The sequence below is a fragment of the Epinephelus fuscoguttatus genome, linkage group LG2 (genome assembly GCF_011397635.1).
Source record: "Epinephelus fuscoguttatus linkage group LG2, E.fuscoguttatus.final_Chr_v1".
Lineage (NCBI taxonomy): Eukaryota > Metazoa > Chordata > Actinopteri > Perciformes > Serranidae > Epinephelus > Epinephelus fuscoguttatus.
Window position 1 is genome coordinate 49,250,397 of NC_064753.1, and position 18,534 is coordinate 49,268,930.

An 18,534-nucleotide genomic window follows, 5' to 3' on the forward strand; every position below is an offset into this window, starting at 1 on the left:
AGGATGCGATTGAGGTGTGGTCTTTGTTCCCGAACTTAGTAATAAACCTTGATTGGTCATCACGAAAACGTGAATGTCTCACATGGCATTGCAACATAGTGATCTCCATAGACGAGGACCTGCTCCCTATGTAGATCTAAACACAACAGTTCTTTTTTTCAGGTGATAAAACACTAAAGAAAACACACTGATTATATTATATTCCATTTCTGCCAGTATATCCCCCTAAATCCTGCACACTGGACCCTTAAACCTTGAACCAATTAATATTTGCATGCTCACAGGTTGTGGATTTTCCCATGAGTGAGCAGCATTACATGTAATTTTAAGAAATTTTAATGAGGTAATTTGCATTTTTTTTGTTGGAGAGACCACATCAGAGACAAATTGTTATTCCAAGCAGAGTGTTTTTATAGATTTTAAAATGTGCCAGGAGGAGATATCTAAAGGTTAAACAGGCAAAACCAGGCAGTTTGTACAACTTCCAAATTTCAGGTTTTTACAGGATGTTAAAATGAGCACGAGCTCCTCCTGAATACACAGATGTGACATGTCCACCTGCCACCGCAGCTTAAAGGGACAGTCCACCCCAAAATACAAGAAGACATATGTTTCCTCTCACCTGTGGTGCTGTTTATCAGTCTGGATAGTTTTGGTGTGAGTTGCAGAGTGTTGGAGATTATTGGTCATAGATGTGTCTGCCTTCTCTCCAGTATACTGGAACTAGATGACACTAATCCACAGACCTTGTTCTGAGCAGTTTCATGTAGGAACTACTTTCTTTTCGACCGAACTACACTGCCAGCCGTGTAACTGTGCAGAAGACAGCGTGCATCTACTCATGTGGTGATTGTCAAAGTCGAGGAAGGATCCTGAAACAGCTGAAAATCAAGGAGGCTACGTCATTGAATCCCGCCGAAGGACTGTTCCAGTCTCAAGGATCCTACGAATTCTACAGAGGGCTGAGTCCTTCCTTAAGAGAATTTTCAAGGATGCATGTGTGTCAGAGTCCTGCACGGGTCTGTTTTTGAAAACCCGCACCCGCCTATACTCTTAAAGCTCAGAACCAGACCAGGTTTTGGGGTGAACTGTCCCTTTAAGGTGCAGCTAATCATCCACCATGTTACAGCTCATATCAGTGCTTGTGTTCAAATCGTCTAATGAAGTGAAAGACATCAACGTGCGGGCATGTGAATACAGTCTGAGTGGGCGGCTTCCTGCTGATATTAATAATAGCTCCGTTTTAACTGTGGAGGGAGGTCAAGCATGATTGTCACTCAAATCACTGACAGTTTATAATTATTTCATCACCACTGTTATTTCTATATCTATTTAAATCCATCTGTCTTATGAGGACTGAGTCATCCTCCTCAGTTGTGTCTGAACTTGCCAATTACCGCTAACGAGAGTCAGTGTGTGACTCACTTCTACTTATGGATTAACATTAGTTTTTTTCTTGGAGCTGCCAGAGATTCCCCGAGTGAAGTGAGATCATTAAACTGGTGACACACAGTATTATTGGCTGTTTCTAAAAGGCTGCTGAACAAAGTCAGCGTGGTGTTTACTGCAGCGACAAACGAACCAAACTTCAGTCGGTTAAATTATGTTTATTTAAAAAATATATAGAAACAGATCACTGGTGTAAACAGACAGTAACATGGAGGAGTGTGGACGCTCACACTTCAGTGCGACCCTGTTCACCTTCAACTCAAACTGGAAAAAAGAAATAACACATCACAGCAGCACTTTACCCTCAAACACATCAGAACTGCAAAAATCAAACTGTGTTCAGAGGAATTCTCTTTTCTGTGACACCCCAATATTTTCAACATCAGTGACGTTAAATAACAAAATAAAATAAAAGCCTTCAGAACGTCTGTACAGTATAACAGGTACTGTAGTTAGCCGAGTGTTAAAGAAAACAAAACTGTGAAGTACACTTGAACGTCTCCTTAAACTCTGTATACTGTCAAAAACAAATCAAACTGTCAGTCAGGTCTCTGTGGCGTCACTTGGTTGTTTTTTAAAGTACAAAAAAATTAAACATGGGAACCACCAACTTCAGAGGGCCGTGCTCTTTAAAGTGTGGGTCGCTCAAAATGAAAGGCAAATTCAACCTGTTACACAAACAATCCTAATCACGAGGGTTAAAGGGCACGATCAGGAAACAATGTTGATATCTGACATCAAACATCACTTATGGTGGAAAATAATATTCCAACTGAAGTCTGGATTTAGAACTCATATGTTTCTGTGTATTCAACTGGTACGAACACTAAAGTCCATCACGTTTAAAAAACAAGAGTGAGTATTAGTTTTTGCATCCTGCTGCCAAAATCTGGGGCCAGACGCATAAACGATGTGTACGCACATTAACCATGCCTGCGTCTTTTCCCACACTTAAACTGGTACTTATAAATGAATGTCAAATGTCATGAACTCTTCAGACCAGGCACACACACAGTTTTAGCAGAGAGCGCTGCAGGTCAGATGATGAGGAGCAGATTGAATATGATGAGAGATGGACAAGAATGTTTTTAGGTTGTTGGCCAGTTTCACTGACTGTGTTGTTTTTGTTGCAGCTCACACGGCGTTCTTTAAAACATCAATCAAAGGCGCATTTATAAAGTTAATTTTAAGTCATTTATGACTGTGGAATGTCATCATTATTATTTACATTTTTTCCCGTGTTAGTAATCGTTAAATTGTATCCTGTGAAACATTTTGTAAATTCACATGAAGGCTCTGAATGAATCATTGATCGTCTTTCAGATGTTTAATAATCTTAACTATCGAGATTTTACCGTGACGACAGTGAGCAGAAATGTGATGAATTAGCGGTGCAGATTCTACAAATCACCACAACTGTGTGTAATAACAGCTGCTCTGAACCTCACTGCTGCAACACAGTCGGTGAAACTGCCCCTTATTTTCCGCATTTCTCACTGACAGGTCTAAGGTTTGGTGGAGGGGCACAAGTACCGATAAGTAAACATGTTTTAAGGGCGTTTCTACATCCATTTATGGCGAACTGTGGGTGTGGAAATGAGGCTCCACGATGATCCTACGCACAGCTTTATGAATCTGATGAAAACACTGTACATGCATATTCCTGCCTTTGTCCGTACACACAATTTAGGTCATGAATCTACACAGTTCTATGCATCTGGCCCCTGGACTAGGGTTGTGGTGATATACTGGTTTCACAGTACACCATGGTATAAAACGACGGCGATTAACAAATCATAAACGGTTTATCTTCAGAACTGAAAAAAAAAAGGCAACAGAACGGAAAATCTCACCTGCGTGCACATCTCTTTTCCTCTTTGACTGCCTGTCAGACTTAAATTTAAATTATAATAAAGCAATTGTTCAACCACAGAACCCCTCTAGTTTCAATTACGAATTATGTAATACCATGAAACCGTGCTGTTGTCTGTGAAAATCTCACACTGCTGCAACCCTAATCTGGACCCTGCAAACTGACAGGTGATCAAAACCATAAGAAGACGAATTCTTGTGTTGTCCGTGTGACTTTTGTTTCCCTTGTAACCCTGCAGTGTGAATCTAAACACATCAGGTTATCAACTCCAGTTTGGACTGAACTCAGTTGCACTCGTGAAATCACCAGAAGAACACTGTCACGACAGGAATGAACAAAGGAGAAAAACAGATACACGCTACTCCTAATATGATGGCCGTAACAATTTTGTTGGGACGAATAATCACATCAATATAATACAAAACAATCTCCCACAATACTCAGGTGGTGTTTAATCCTTAGTTTTAACTCTTTAACTGTTCTGCCTTCTGGTAGCTGAGCTTCTAGCAGCACAGTCGCCAGAAGAAAATGTTGGCATTGTACATTTCTGCACACCCCAAATACTTTATATTTGTATGTTTCATATGTGTCATATCAGTGTGTCGTAGTACATAAATGAATGATGGGGGATGGCGTGACACTGAGACGAGACAGACCCCAGTTCAAAACCAGCAAACAGCAAACCTGGTTGTGTTTTAGCTGGTTAGTCATCACTGTGTTTCTAGCAGCTTGTTAGGCTCCAAATGTGAGTGTTTTTAGCAACTCATCACAGTTTTTGCACGGGGAATGGTGCCGTGAAAAGCAGTTGTTTTCCAACCAAGACATCGACGGCAACTCCAGTCGTTATTGTGCCTTAAAAATCAGGTATTTTAAGCCTAAACATGATCTTTTCTTAACCATAACCAACTGGTTTATGTGCCTAAACCCAACCTAGTTTGCAGAAACGTACAATGCCACATTTTTTTGGGGCGGCTGCATTAAAGTTTTTGCCATGTTTTTTTATGGCTGGTTGACTTTTAAACTTCACACACTTTCTTTCACTGTTTGCTGCCTATAAAACTCTGTAAAACTGAAAGTGGTTGAAAATGTAGTCAGTACAGTGTGAGATTAACTCTTGTTGTTTTGGAGATGTATCCCAGATTCTGTCTAACAACATGCCACCGGTGTTGTGATACCAAAGTATTGTCGAAAATGTGACAGTTAATGCTCTGCGTTAGTTATGATGTTCAGCTGCAAACACTCTGGTCCCGACACGGTCATGAATTCCTTCAGTAGCTCCATTAATTAAATGTCCGTGCTCCTGACAGGCATCACAGCAGGGCAAATGTCACAAACTGTCTGCTCTATGAGGATCCATCTTCCAGCTGCTCGTCCTGAAAGGGGTAGCTGAGTGCAGGAGGAAAACCCTGACTCCGAGGCTGCTCGTCCAACAACATCAAGTCCTCCACGTCTTTCCCTTTGTACCTCCGTCTGCAGATCTTTACCGTCACTTTTCGCCCCTGAAAGACTTTTAGGGCCTCTTTGGAAGCCATGGCTCTGGCAGCGGACTCATCACGTCCGTATCCTGTCCCCATGTAAACAGTCTGACAGCGAATCTCACACACGTGGCCTTCCTTCTGTGTGCGGCCTGCAGGGAGGCCAGCGATGTCCTTCAGCGGCACAAACACACAGGTCAGGGTCTCTTTGCACGACTCTACGCAGCTACGCAGTATTTCAAAATGGTCCAAGTTTGGACCGAAGCCCCCCGCCGACACCAGCTTCCACGCCACCGCCTTGTAGAGGCGGTTGAAGAAGGGCTGGTGCTCTGCTGGAGCCTGTGGAGGAGGTCCTGACTTCTGAGTCACTGGCCGTGGAGCTGGTCCACATTTGGCTTTCTTCACACAGCTGTCAGCATCAGTCTCTGCAAATGATGACACAACAGGCAGGAAAGTGATGACTGCACAAAGAAACAAAATTTACTGAGGAAACAGACTGCGTCCTTGGGTGTGGGTGAGTAAAGAAAAGAAAACTGTGTGTGGGTGATTACACTGAAACCCTGCTGTAATAGAAGACAGCACTGAACACAGTGGTCCGTCACAAGCTACAGACAGTTTGTGGGAGTGCACAGAGTCCTTCCTGCTATCTAACTTATTCACAGACTTTACTCCACCCTTTTGAAATTTTTGAGACTTCTGATTGTGGTGGCTTGGATAGCATCACTCTGAAAGATGCTTCTAAAATTTTGTTCACCAACTTATACATACATGTGGAAACAACATATTCAGGATGTCTACAGGTGTCTGTTAATGCTTTTTAGGACCCGTTCAAGACGCCTTTTAACCAAATTCAGGACAGATTTTTGGACAGATCATATTTTACTCACTTAAGCATCACAGGCACGTAGCATATATGTGGTCTTGTGCAGAGGAAAGTGTTACGTAGGAATATGGTTATTAGAGTTAAGTCAATCTATATGTTGAAAACAGGTTTGTGCAAGTATGAAGTAAAATGACAGTTTTATAGTTTTTGAACTTTTACAAAGAAAGGCTTCACTCGTTTTCTCACAAATTCAAATTTGAGACTGTTTTACTTTTAATGCCTTATTGTTGTAACACTGAATTTAAGAGATTTTAAGACCTTTTTAAGGACCTGTAGACACCCTGAGAAACACATGTTAACACCATGCAATCCCATACAACACAGCTATCGACCAGAATGCCTACTATAGAGCCATTTTCTCTGGGGTTGCACAATAAAGCTAAAGAATTATCGAGATGTGGCAAAGCGAAATATACAAATTCCAGAAGTGGCAATTTTAAGGGTAAAATGTGTCAAAACTTTCCATTATCAATGAGGCATTGTGGTGCTACAGAGCATCTTGGTCTACAAATGATATTCCAGATTTTATACAGACCCCAGCAAACATCACATCATCTTCATTTGAATATCATTTTCCAGTAAAAATCAAATGCAAACATCACCCTTCCCACTTCAACTGTCAAAAATAATCTCAATATGATTTGCTTTACCTGTCTTGCAGTCCTAATTATTTTTAAATATAAGATAAGAGATACTTTATTGATTTCTGGGGGGAAATTGTTAACTAGTGTGTCATTTCTGTATTCCCAAAAAAATTAAATAATACAATAATGGCAGTGCAAACACTGAGTTTCAAATTTTGGTCTTTTGTCTGAAGTGTTCGTGGTTAATTCAAAAGATTTCAGCCACACCGAAGCTGCTGTAGTTAAAGTGTATATTTCATTACCAGCTGTGGCACTCCGCTTCCCTCTGGCCAGGATCCCATCTTTTGTGGTTTTGTGAACTGGAGCATCTAAGACAACGATCCCCTCACCCATGTCCTTGATCTTCTCCATCACCGTTGATGGATAGCTGAGGGATGAAGAGAACAGACACAGTCAGATATACCTCTGTCTCTGCTCCCTGCAGTTCATCACTCAGCTGGGTCAGTGTGTGTCTTACCTGCAGCCCAGGAAAACGTGATTGGCCCAGACCATGGACAGAGAGAGCAGCCTGTCCAGACTGCTGCTGGGGACTCCGGGCTCCACTGTGGGGAAAGCCTCCATGTTCCTCAGGATGAACTCTCTCCGGGCAGCCCACTGTTTGTTGCTCTCACAGTAGGTCCTGAAGGTTTCCACCCATTGGGCCAGCTGCGGGTTCTGGCCCAGGTACTCTGCAACTATGTCCTCTCCGCTCCTCTCCCCCGCCATACCTGCAACAACACACACTGCGTGTAAGAGGCAAACAAAGCACACACCTGACCATTCAAGTTAGTAACACAGCTGTTAGCTTGAGCCAGACTAGCTGATCTAAATAAACGCAACCTGTCTCTAACACACTTGATGTTTCTGTGTTGCTAACAGTTTTTATACCGTCACAGCTGGTGTTTTGTTGCTCAGTTGCCTGGTAGCAGTCAAATTAAGGTTAATGTTTTCTAGAGTGCAACTGACTTAGCAACTAACGTTAAGTTAAGACAAACGGCTAACGTTAGCCGAGCAACAATAGCTCTAACGTTACCGGAAGTCTCGCTGATTATAACAAAGTGCTATCAGGCTAAATAATAATGCGATTAACAAGCTCTCTATTGTTTGTACCGTCTGTATGAAGTAATGATTTTAATTAGTAACTACGACATACCAAGCTCTCTCCGTTGCGAGGTGTCGCTAGCTAGCTACATGACCGAATCATGACGCAAGACTGACGACGCTGCCTTTTCCTTCCGCTGGAGAACTACATTTCCCAGAAGCGCCGTGATAGCTACAGGTTGCCATGCTAACTTTCGCTCACTTTTTTTTACATGCATCACAGAGCTCATTTAATCTCTGAAATGTCAGGAGTAACCTAATAACACAAATTAGTTTTGCTTTAAAGGCATTTCAATTAAAAATACACGATAAGAAAAGCGACGTAACCTCTGACGCGCCCCGTGACACTTTACATCGTGACGCAATCAACCTGCGACAGCGCGGGCAGCGGTTTGTTTTGGTGGCTGAGTTTGAATGAGATGCTCACTGCGGCGTCTCCAACGTTAATCGGTTAACGGTGAATTAAAATGATTCACGAGCTGTTGCTGGCGTTAAGTGGATACCCGGGGACTATTTTCACCTGGAACAAACGGACAGGTTTGCAGGTAAAACTGAAAGACGTTAGCATACAGCTCTCCGATGAGTAAACACTGACATGCTAACGTTAGCTAGCAAAGACATTTGTACTATTTTAAACTATTCATATTTCTTCTCCTTTTTCAAACAGTCCTAACATATCGATATGGTGATATTGTCGTCGCTGTGGTAGTGTAGTTATTGGTTTGTGTTAGCATAAGTTAGCTTAGAGAGAAACTGTTCAAATGAGAAGTGATAGCCTGTGTACAACATTAACAAACAATACATGAACAGTCCCAGGCTGTCTGAACATTGCACTATTTTCCATGTATATGCCTCTCAAAGTGTCTTCTTCAAATATAGCGAGATGTGTTGTTCGTTTCCGTACTCGTAACAACCCTGTATGAGAATGAGGTAACATTTGAAGTGAATAGTTGGATTCAGGAATGAAGTACTGACATAGTGTAGATGTATGCATGCAAACCTATAGATCGTGGTCATGAACCATTTTGTTCCACCCTCAGGTGTCCCAGGATCTGCCCTTCTTGCACCCCAGTGAGACCAGTGTCCTCAACCGGCTCTCTAAACTGGGCTCAGATTACATCCGCTTCACAGAGTTCATAGAACAACACACAGGCCATGTGCATCAACAGGTGAGTATGCCATAAAACACTTTAGACATTTAACTTGTAAAATCTTTGACTCTAAATTGTCACTTTTTTTGTAGGAATACTAACCAGTCAGTGAGATTAAAAAACTCTATGTCCATATCAGTTCAGCTGAATCGTTGTAGTTGATATTTGGCTGCACCTGTAGTGTTGTTAGTTCAGGAGGGAAACAGAGGTTCAGCTTGTTAAAGAATATCTCACCCTTCCCTATCTAAGTTTGTGTTTCTCTTTTGATAAATGAATTCAATTAAACACAAACACAAATAAATCTAGTTCACTGGATTTTTCTCAACAATTCATCTCTCAGGAACACCACACGAACCAGCCCAACCAGACAGGACTTCATGGAATTTATCTGCGGGCGTTTTGCACCGGGCTGGACTCGATCCTGCAGCCCTACAGACAGGCCCTGCTGGACCTTGAACAAGAGGTAAAATGATGACACAACCAACAAGAGTAAATGGTGACGTATGTGACACGATGCTCATTTATCTTGTGTGTGTGTTTCAGTTCCTCGGAGATCCACATCTGACAATATCTCATGTGAATTACAAGCTCGACCAAGTAAAGCATTCATGAAACTTCCTTCTTTCCACTGAAAATATACTAATGACACTCACACTGAAAATCCTTCGTACAGTTCATCTTATGTTTCTCTAATGCTATATTGTTTCTTTCAGTTCCAGTTGCTGTTTCCGTCTGTGATGGTGGTGGTGGAGTCTATAAAATCACAGAAGGTAAGGATCGTTTATAGGGTTAGTTCACCAGGAAATTTAAGTTCAGGGTGTCAAACAGAGCAGCTCATGTTTCACATGATTAAAAGAGGATGAATTGCTCAGTTGAGGAAGATTACAACAGGTTTCCACTTTACTGGAAAACTCCCAAAAATCAAGAATAAATTAAGCAAAGATGTTGGGGTATATATAACTACAACAACCCTGGTTGAAGTGCAAACCGGAACCCGTGTTACACACCCTTTATCACCATAGCAGCTCATAAAACACAACAAGATTCGTGTGGCTCAAGAAATGAAAGTAGTTTAGTAAAAGCTGTCACTGAGAAAACTCAGATTTATTGGTAAGCAGCAAAGATGTGCAATGATGAGTCTTCTTCTGAAGTTTGATTATGTCATATTGTCACCTCTTGATTATATTTGCCTCAAGCTACACACTGATTCACATTTTATTTTGCAGAAGTTTGCTAAAACTTGCTCACTATCAGTTTTAGGGTGCGTGTTATTAATCTCTCAGCACATTATATGCAAACTAAATGAGACTGATCGAAGCGCGACGTAAAAGCTGACTAAAAGAAAAAGTGACTGTAAAATTAGACCTACTGATCTACAGTAACACCTGGGGAACAGAACTGACAGCTGTATGTCCTTCTTGTCTTGTGTGCTGCTTCAGATCCACGGCTGCCAGATCCTGGAGACGGTGTACAAGCACAGCTGTGGGGGGCTTCCTCCCGTCCGCATGGCGTTAGAAAAGTAAGTCTGGGACGTCGGTAGCACAGTGGATAGTGCCGGCACCCTGCGTATAGAGGCGATGCCTCAATGCAGCGGTCGAGGTTCAACTCCGGCTTGCAACCCTTTGCTGCATGTCGACCCCCACTCTCTCTCTCTCTTACCCCATTTCACTCTGTCCTGTTCATTAAAGGCAAAAAGAAAGCCCAAAAAATAATCTTTAAAAAAAAAGAAAAAGAAAAGTAAGTTTCTCTGAAACTTGTATTAAGGTCTTTCCCAAAGTTGTTTTGACATTGTTGGGGTGGGTTATATGCTCACCCCAACAATGCGGGGTAGACAAAATTTGGGTTGACATGAGGAGCAGGTGTGTCCTTCCTTCACTGCAGATACTTTAACTTTGTCATAATCCTGCAGTCTGGCAGTCCATGGCTCTTTGACACGGGGTGGTTCATGTTTAGATGCTAGCATGTGTCTTAAAATGACACACTGTGTTTTCTGAGTTGCCTATAAATTTAATTTGGCCATGACCCCTCTTCTTTTGGTTGTGCATTCATGTGAGTGATGTCAAAGCTCAGAACCTGTCTGATGAAGTAACTGTAGCTCTCTTTTGTGTCCTGTCAAACAGATTTTGTCACCACTACAGTTGCTGTGAAGTGCTCCAGTTTCTCTTTAATACCTTAGTTAAAAAAACGATAAACAACAGACTAAGAAGTTGAAGTGTCTCCTGGTGTAATTTTCAGTAAATAGTTTCCATTCTGGTGTTAGTCTTGATCATGTATACAAGTCACGATTGACATGTCACTCCATTGTGTGGTTTTATTAAAACTACCCCTCGTAATAATTATGGAGGACCACTCCAAATGAGTGATGCTCGCTCTGTGCTTGACTTATCGGCAAGGGTTGCAAGTATCCACACAGGCGAAGTGACGTTCCACCATCAGACATGGCCCATATGCTGAGTTCAGTGTGGCAAGTTTTTGCCTGTCCATGCACATCCAACATTTTCTAACTACATGCAAAATGTGCAGAGAACCAAATACCATCCCCGCAGTTTGGGAGAATATTGGTATACCACGAGGAGAAACTGCACACAGTATGAAAGATCCAAATGTTTCCTTGTCATGATCCTGCATCAGCTCATGTCCATGCTGAAAGCATAACTGAGGCCTTTTAGGGGTCAAACTGGCAGAGCTTAAATATGGTCCATAACTGATTCCTACTTTTTGTAAAATTGTGGTGATGTCTGAGCTGTGATGAAATCATCAAACCTTCTGTTTTGTCTTCGTTTTATAATTGATCACGTCACACTAAGATACAGAAACATTTCTTTCTTTGTCTTTGTGTTGTTGCATCCACTCTGCAGGATTCTTGCTGTGTGCCACGGTGTGATGTACAAACAGCTAGCAGCCTGGATGCTGCACGGACTGCTGCTGGACCAAAGCGAGGAGTTTTTCGTGAAGCAGGGGCCCAGTGCAGGAGGAGCTGCTGCCAACCAGGAGGAGGAGGAGGAGGACCTGGGGCTGGGAGGTCTGAGCGGGAAGCAGCTCAGAGAACTACAGGACCTGGTGAGAGACACAACCAACAGGGGACAACAGCTCAGTTTGTGTTAAACAGTGTGTTGAGTATGTGCTTCTGTGTTGTGGTGCAGAGGCTGATCGAGGAGGAGAACATGCTGGCTCCGTCTCTGCAGCAGTTCTCTCTCAGAACAGAGATGTTGCCATCTTACATTCCCATCAGAGTGGCTGAGAAGATCCTCTTCGTCGGAGAATCTGTCCAGATGTTTGAAAACCACAACCACAGCCCGTCTAGAACTGGTAGCCTGTTTGTGTCCTGTAGTAGCGTACTTTAACTTATGTGTTTGCATCATTAAGAGAACAGCTCATTATTGTTTTGTGTGTTTCAGGCTCGATACTGAAGCACCAGGAGGACATGTTTGCTGCTGAGCTGCACAGACTCAAACAGCAGCCTCTTTTCAGCCTCGTGGATTTTGAGAATTTGATCGATCGCATCAGGAGCACAGTGGCTGAGGTGAGCTAATATCCTCGTGCATTATTTTAATCTTTTCACCAAATAACGTTCCGGGTTAGAACAACGTTGGCGTGTTAGGGCCACTGTAGGTAATATTCTGACAAAAAACTCTAAATTTGGAGATTAAAGTCATAAACTTACAGGGGGAAACTCTGATATTCCCTGAGATTGAGTTGGTAAATGTTAAAGAAAAAAACAAATCACCATCTCTCACACTTGCAGCATCTCTGGACGCTGATGGTGGAGGAGTCAGATCTGCTCGAACAGCTCAAGGTTTGTATCAGTCACACTTGATTCTGGATCATAAATCAGAGCAGAACGAATGGTGCTGACATTTGTTTTTTTCTTTCAGATCATTAAAGACTTCTACTTGTTGGGTCGTGGCGAGCTTTACCAGGTTTTCATTGACCTTGCGCAGCACATGCTGAAGACGCCGCCAACAGCCGTCACTGAGCACGGTACGTTTTTAAATCTGTGGAGTAGTTTCCCCCTTGTTAACTCCAGCTTGACAGTTGTCACACATTAATGTCGTGTGTTTTCTGCTCCACAGACGTAAACGTGGCCTTTCAGCAGGCGGCTCATAAAGTGCTCCTGGACGACGACAACCTGCTGCCTCTGCTGCACCTCACTGTGGACTACCAGGGCAAAGACAGCAAAGGTGTGCTGCTCACTAAAGCTTTCCGTAAATGTTCATGATACACAACTTGTTCAGTCCTGAAGGAGGAAACTGTCTGTTTGTGAACAGAAATGAATTCAAATAGAAAACTTTCTACTTGAAGATGATGCTCTCCTCTGTTTGGTGTTTAGTGCCATCCAGTGGTTTTATGATCATGAGCATTAAGAGAATGAAGCAACTTTGAAAAGTAAAAAGGCTCCTCATTACAACTGCAGTTTAATGGTCAACACAGTTGAATTGAAGAGTAAAAATCAAAACTCCAGAATATAATATATTTGTCCCAGTTCATCATTATTTGCAGCTGTTTTTAACATGAACACACTCCTCTGCAGCTGAGACCAGTTCATATTAAAACGTGTTTCAGATCAGTCACCAGTCAGAACAGAATCACTGCAGAAGATGATGATTGGACTCCTGTGGTGAGATTCATCCTGATTTATCTGTACTTTAATGTTAAAGGTTATTCTGCCTGTTCTTTCAGAGGCAACGGGCCCCAGAGACGGAGCCACTCCTCCACAAGACACGTCCCCCCGTGAGGTCCCGCCCACAGGTTGGGCAGCTCTTGGTCTCACCTACAAGGTTCAGTGGCCGCTGCACATCCTCTTCACTCCTGCCATCCTGGAGAAGTGTGTTCTCATTTGGCTTCCCATTTATTCAGGTGTGTGTTTCCTGTGAGTGCAGCTGCTGAGCGTCCTCTCCTCTCTGTGTCAGGTACAACGTGGTGTTCAGGTACCTGCTGAGTGTGCGGCGGGTGCAGTCACAGCTGCAGCACTGCTGGGCTCTACAGATGCAGAGGAAACACCTCAAGTCCAGCCAGACGGACGCCGTGAAGTGGAGACTACGTAACCACATGGCGTTCCTGATCGACAACCTGCAGTACTACCTCCAGGTAACACCTCAGTGAAACTGATGTATAAATGATGTGTATGTAGTAGTCAGATTTCCGCCCCCTGGCAAACCAGTGTGTATAAAAACAGGTTGTGTTCATCTCAAACATTCTTTAAACCTCTGAGCACTCGCTCAAAATTGTCGTTGATCTTTAACATGCAGGATGTTGGTTAACAAAACTTTTCATCACTGTATCTGAGGTCTTATTGTGCACAATGAATAAATATTAAATACACTGAACAGTATTGTATTTCATGTCTCCATCTGCTGATGGGCCGTCATGATAACAGTATGTATGTATACTATGATGTTAACTCCACCACAGAGGAGACTTTATGATCACTAAAATTAGGTGGGGAAAAAGTTAATATATTGACATCTGTTATTGATCAAATGAGTTGTTATATCGGCAAAAAATCCATTACCATTCATCTGTATTCTTGAGATTTATAAATCTCATTTAAAGAGTCTTTCTGCATGTTTTTTAGTGTTAGGCGTCTGGCCCTGGACATGGCTTTACTTTGTGTGCAGTTAAAAATATTACCATGAGACAGGAGCATCGCATCAGCAGAGGAAATGTTGAAGTTGTTCTCTTGCTCTTTGTCTCCAGGTGGACGTGCTGGAGTCTCAGTTCTCTCAGCTGCTGCAGCAGATCAACTCCACCAGAGACTTTGAGAGCATCAGACTGGCCCACGACCACTTCCTCAGTAACCTGCTCGCCCAGTCCTTCATCCTCCTCAAACCGGTACGAACCACTGAGCCAGATTATGTTTAATTCATCTCTTTAAGACTGTTAAAATCGAGTCTTAATGAATGCCTCTGTCCTCAGGTGTTCCACTGTCTGAACGAGATCCTCGAGCTGTGTCTGAACTTCTGCTCACTGGTCAGTCAGAGCGTGGCGTCACTGGACGAGAGGGGAACGGCTCAGCTGGACATCCTGGTCAAGGTGAAGCCACTTATCTCCTCATCTGTCTCGTGTTGGAACAAGTCAAAATATGTATATGTATATATTTATAACACCGACACGTTTATAATTCAGGGCTTCAGACGGCAGTCCTCTTTACTGTTTAAGATCCTGTCGAGTGTGAGGAATCATCAGATCAACTCTGACCTGGCTCAGCTGTTACTGCGACTGGACTACAACAAGTACTACACCCAGGCTGGAGGCACGCTGGGCAGGTAGGACACAACTTAAACAACTTAAACACAAATTAGTTCAGGCTGTGATCGTTGTGTCTCAGCATGATGCATAAAATTAAGTATACCCGACACTCCTGAGGCAGTTTTTAGAATTAATCCAACAATATTCAATTTCTGTCTTTTCAGTGTTTAAGAAGAAAACAAAGGATTAAGATTGAGAGATATGTCCATCTAACTCGACTCTCACTGAGCTCCCATCGGTCTTCTCCTCTGCCTGAGTACTGTTAGCATGGCATGCCTGTCTAACTTATATTTAAAGGGTTAACCCATCCAAATTATACATTCATATTTCCTATCCAAACATGCAAATAGTTTTTCAGATCTGCCTCTGAACCTTCTGACACCACCTCAACACGACAGAGGTGGATAAGATCCTGTTTGTGGTGCTCACAGCGCTGAAAAATGACATTTGGAGACAGCAAATAGCTTTTTCAGACGAAATGACGTCACTGTGAACAGATTCAGTGGAACTACTAAAATGCCACTCCCCTTATACCTTTGAACATGCATAGTGTGTCGACGCTGCGGCGGCAGGGGATGCCAAAAAAACAATGAAACATGTAAACTTACTGGGAGAACCATGTCACGCTGCTGTGGCCAATCACATAACGAGCAGACCATGAGAATAAATAATAATAATAATGATTATTGTTGGCGCAGCTTTTATGCAACAACTGGATCTCTTTCCATTTTGACTCTGAGCCTAGCACTTATCAGTTTTCACTGTTATGTCTGTTGTTCCCCTGTCCACCATTTCCTCCACTGCGGATACTAAAGCACTTACACTGATACTAGGGATGCACAGTATTGGTTTTTTTTTTTTTGCTGATATCCGATATGCCAATGTATGACAACTAATTTTGCCAATACCGATATTGATATATCCACTTTTTCCCCCCGCCTAATTTTAGTGATCATAAAGTCTCCTCTGTAGTGGAATTAACATCATATTATACATGCATGCTCTTAGTGTGACAGCCCACCAGCAGATGGAGACATGAAATGGTATCTTGGGATAATTACCATGGGAAACACAAGCACTATCCTCTTCCTGTTTTGGTCGCTCAATTATTGAAGCGCGTCCTTTGTCCCATAAATCAAGCCTTCATTTCTTAGGAGATTTTACCTGATGGCCGACAGAGCTGCACAGTGAAGGCGAGGCTTTTAGAGAACCAATGTAAACGCTGATGGTATCATTATTCTACAGCCATTAGACTGTGCAATCAACATTTACTACATAATGATAAGTTAAAGCAAAAAACTTGTTAGCTAGCTCTTTCCATCTTTATGCTAAGCTAACCAGCTCCTGGCTGCAGCTTCACGTTCACCGTACAAACAAGAGATCAGTATCAATCTTCTCATCTAAGTCTCTGCAAGAGAGGGAATTTCCCAAAATGTTAAACTATTCATTTTAAGTTCTCAAGTAGTCTCTCTTGTCATTCATTTACATGGTAACTAACTGTGGTTCAGAGTTATTTAAAAGCGGCTTTATAATTACCTGAAAATAATCCTGGTATAACTGAATCATACCTCACCACATTCGTTTCTGCAAAATCGAGCTGCTGTCGACTTTTTAAATGTCATTTTTCAATGCTGTGAACATGACAAACAAAACTCCATCCACTTCAGAAGTGTAAGAAACCTCAGAAGCAGATCTCAACACCGTGGCATTCACACCTGACTCTATAGAGACTGTTTAATGCGTCTTTCATTATCTAGGAAACATCTTTGTTCTACTGAGACTTCATGTCCAACTGCACGAAAACAGCGCCTGAGCTGAAATACTTACTATGAGAGATGGTGAAATCAAAGTTAGGAACTTGCTGCTCGATGGTTGGCTGTTTCTTTCGACAAGGTATAAACTGAATGTCAGAAATGTAAGTCTTACACTTCCCAGGGCTGAGCAATATTAAGATATTATATCATTATCCAGATGTGAGACTATATATCGTCCTGGATTTTGGATATCATTGATTTTTTTTTTCCTCCTTTTAAGGCTTCATTACGGCAAACTGATTTAAATGTATCATTTAAACAGACTTTTCTATTTGTTTTAATGCGTGCCTTAACTATATTCACATTATTGATGATTATTGCTCAAAATCTCTGTGTTAATATTTTCCGATTAAAAAAAAATCCCAACAACTTTGTGTCATCAGAGAAGGTATTTGGTCAGAAGCATGTACGATTTTGTCTTCCAGTCCTAACATTGATAAAGTGCTTTTAGGAGATTTAAAAATAGAGACATATATCATGTATTGAGATATAGCCTAAATATATCGTGATATAATTTTCAGGACATATCGCCCAGCCCTGACACTTCACTGCGATCCATACTTTGTGTGGGTTTGTTTCTTTATGGGTCAGTCGAAAGAACTGGACACCTACAGGGAAACTCCAGGGTCTGTGGCGCTTCGTTTCTTAGGGCAACATAGACTTTTATTTCTGATTGAAACCAACAACCAACCATTGGAGGTGCTAAAACTAATTTAGCCGTCCCACACAGAGTATATTTCAGATCAGGAGGTATACAGATCAGTGTGTCATATGCTGTTTTTGTGCAGTAATGGCCAGCTTGAAAATTTAAGTGGAGCAACATTGTCGTTTCCTAGCAACTGAAATATGCGTTCAAAACAGTCTGACCCTTCAGCTCTGTGTCCTTGTATAAACTGTAAATATTATAAACCTTGATGTGTGTACCATTGTTTGTTGAAAATAATAAACTGACGTCAGTTTAAAATGAAACAAGGGTCACAATTTATTATCCCATAAAAACAGACAGGATAAAGGTATATACAGCAGAGGCATGCAACAGAACTAACGCTCAACATTTAACATGGTCCAAGGCGTTTGCACATGTGGACTTGGATTATGAGGAGTAGTCGTGGCGATATTGAGGCTTGCTATGGAAACCCAGGCGCTCCCCGCGGATGACGCTCTGGATGATCCACTCGGGAGACACCAGCGGGACTTCCTGTGATGTCACATTTTTCTCCACCAATGGTGGACAGGCATGGTCTGTCACCACAACGTCATACTTGCCAGCAGGAATGTCTGCACATAGAGGGAAGAACAAACAGTCAGACGAATGATTGTTTGGGATTCATGTTGTGGATCCTGAGGTGGGAGTCTGTACCTGAGCTGTCCTTGTCTGCCTGGAAGTGTCGGACTGAAGAACCTCCACCCATGGTGATCAGCTGAGCCCAAAGCTCCACCGGCTTCTCAAACACCAGGAGGACCCGCAGAGGCTTGAACGGGCTGCAGCGTGGATGCCTGATGGGAAAGAGAATTTAAATGTATTTCAACAGGAACCTTTCCACAGCGACATGCTATGACTTTTTTTCATGATTTTGGACGACATGCTATACTGTGAATTTTTTTCATGATTTTTGACGACATGCTATACTGTGAATTTTTTTCATGATTTTTGACGACATGCTATACTGTGACTTTTTTTCATGATTTTTGACGACATGCTATACTGTGAATTTTTTTCATGATTTTGGACGACATGCTATACTATGACTTTTTTTCATGATTTTTGACGACATGCTGTACTGTGAATTTTTTTCATGATTTTGGACGACATGCTATACTATGACTTTTTTTCATGATTTTTGACGACATACCATACTGTGAATTTTTTCATGATTTTGGACGACATGCTATACTGTGAATTTTTTCATTATTTT

General features: G+C 42.1%; 3 protein-coding genes across 9 annotated transcripts in view; 1 reads left to right on the forward strand and 2 right to left on the reverse strand.

Annotated features, from left to right (window-relative positions):
• Positions 1-1,592: 1,592 nt before the first annotated feature.
• On the reverse strand, positions 1,593-7,528 carry LOC125904639 (CDKN2A interacting protein). 2 transcript variants are annotated; one of them, XM_049602202.1, is made up of 4 exons: positions 7,457-7,528; positions 6,782-7,031; positions 6,567-6,691; positions 1,593-5,222 (listed from the first exon to the last, which is right to left on the reverse strand). In XM_049602202.1, exons 2-4 carry the CDS (start codon positions 7,027-7,029, stop codon positions 4,666-4,668), a joined length of 930 nt encoding a protein of 309 aa, XP_049458159.1. In that variant the 5' UTR covers positions 7,030-7,031; positions 7,457-7,528; the 3' UTR covers positions 1,593-4,665. The 2 variants fall into 2 exon arrangements, with proteins under 2 accessions (XP_049458159.1, XP_049458168.1); XM_049602211.1 differs by lacking the exon at positions 7,457-7,528 and adding an exon at positions 7,192-7,225.
• A 242-nt stretch (positions 7,529-7,770) lies between these two features.
• Positions 7,771-15,665, forward strand: tubgcp4 (tubulin, gamma complex associated protein 4). Its single transcript, XM_049593262.1, has 18 exons — positions 7,771-7,949; positions 8,445-8,573; positions 8,896-9,018; positions 9,099-9,152; positions 9,269-9,325; positions 9,995-10,074; positions 11,414-11,615; positions 11,699-11,864; positions 11,954-12,078; positions 12,301-12,351; positions 12,431-12,536; positions 12,629-12,736; positions 13,236-13,380; positions 13,466-13,643; positions 14,253-14,387; positions 14,472-14,588; positions 14,682-14,821; positions 14,969-15,665. Exons 1-18 carry the CDS (start codon positions 7,872-7,874, stop codon positions 14,973-14,975), a joined length of 2,001 nt encoding a protein of 666 aa, XP_049449219.1. The 5' UTR covers positions 7,771-7,871; the 3' UTR covers positions 14,976-15,665.
• Positions 15,666-17,575: 1,910 nt separating this feature from the next.
• The window catches only part of tp53bp1 (tumor protein p53 binding protein, 1), a 37,821-nt gene continuing 36,862 nt past the window's right edge, over positions 17,576-18,534 (reverse strand). For all 6 annotated transcript variants that reach the window (XM_049593240.1, XM_049593219.1, XM_049593220.1 and 3 more), the window contains 2 exons: positions 17,979-18,115; positions 17,576-17,896 (listed from right to left, as the gene is read on the reverse strand). In XM_049593240.1, the coding sequence (XP_049449197.1) occupies positions 17,712-17,896; positions 17,979-18,115 (322 nt within the window). In that variant the 3' untranslated portion in view covers positions 17,576-17,711. The remainder of the gene's footprint in view (positions 17,897-17,978; positions 18,116-18,534) is intronic.

Coding starts and splice junctions, on each gene's coding strand:
- LOC125904639 (XM_049602202.1), bottom strand. CDS start 7,029: ATGGCGGGGGAGAGGAGCGGAGAGGACATAGTTGCAGAGTACCTGGGC. Junction 6,692..6,781: donor CACGTTTTCCTGGGCTGCAG/GTAAGACACACA, acceptor TTCATCCCTCAG/CTATCCATCAACGGTGATGG. Junction 5,223..6,566: donor GAAGCGGAGTGCCACAGCTG/GTAATGAAATAT, acceptor CATCATTTGCAG/AGACTGATGCTGACAGCTGT.
- tubgcp4 (XM_049593262.1), top strand. CDS start 7,872: ATGATTCACGAGCTGTTGCTGGCGTTAAGTGGATACCCGGGGACTATT. Junction 12,352..12,430: donor ATCTGCTCGAACAGCTCAAG/GTTTGTATCAGT, acceptor TTTTTCTTTCAG/ATCATTAAAGACTTCTACTT. Junction 12,537..12,628: donor AACAGCCGTCACTGAGCACG/GTACGTTTTTAA, acceptor TCTGCTCCACAG/ACGTAAACGTGGCCTTTCAG.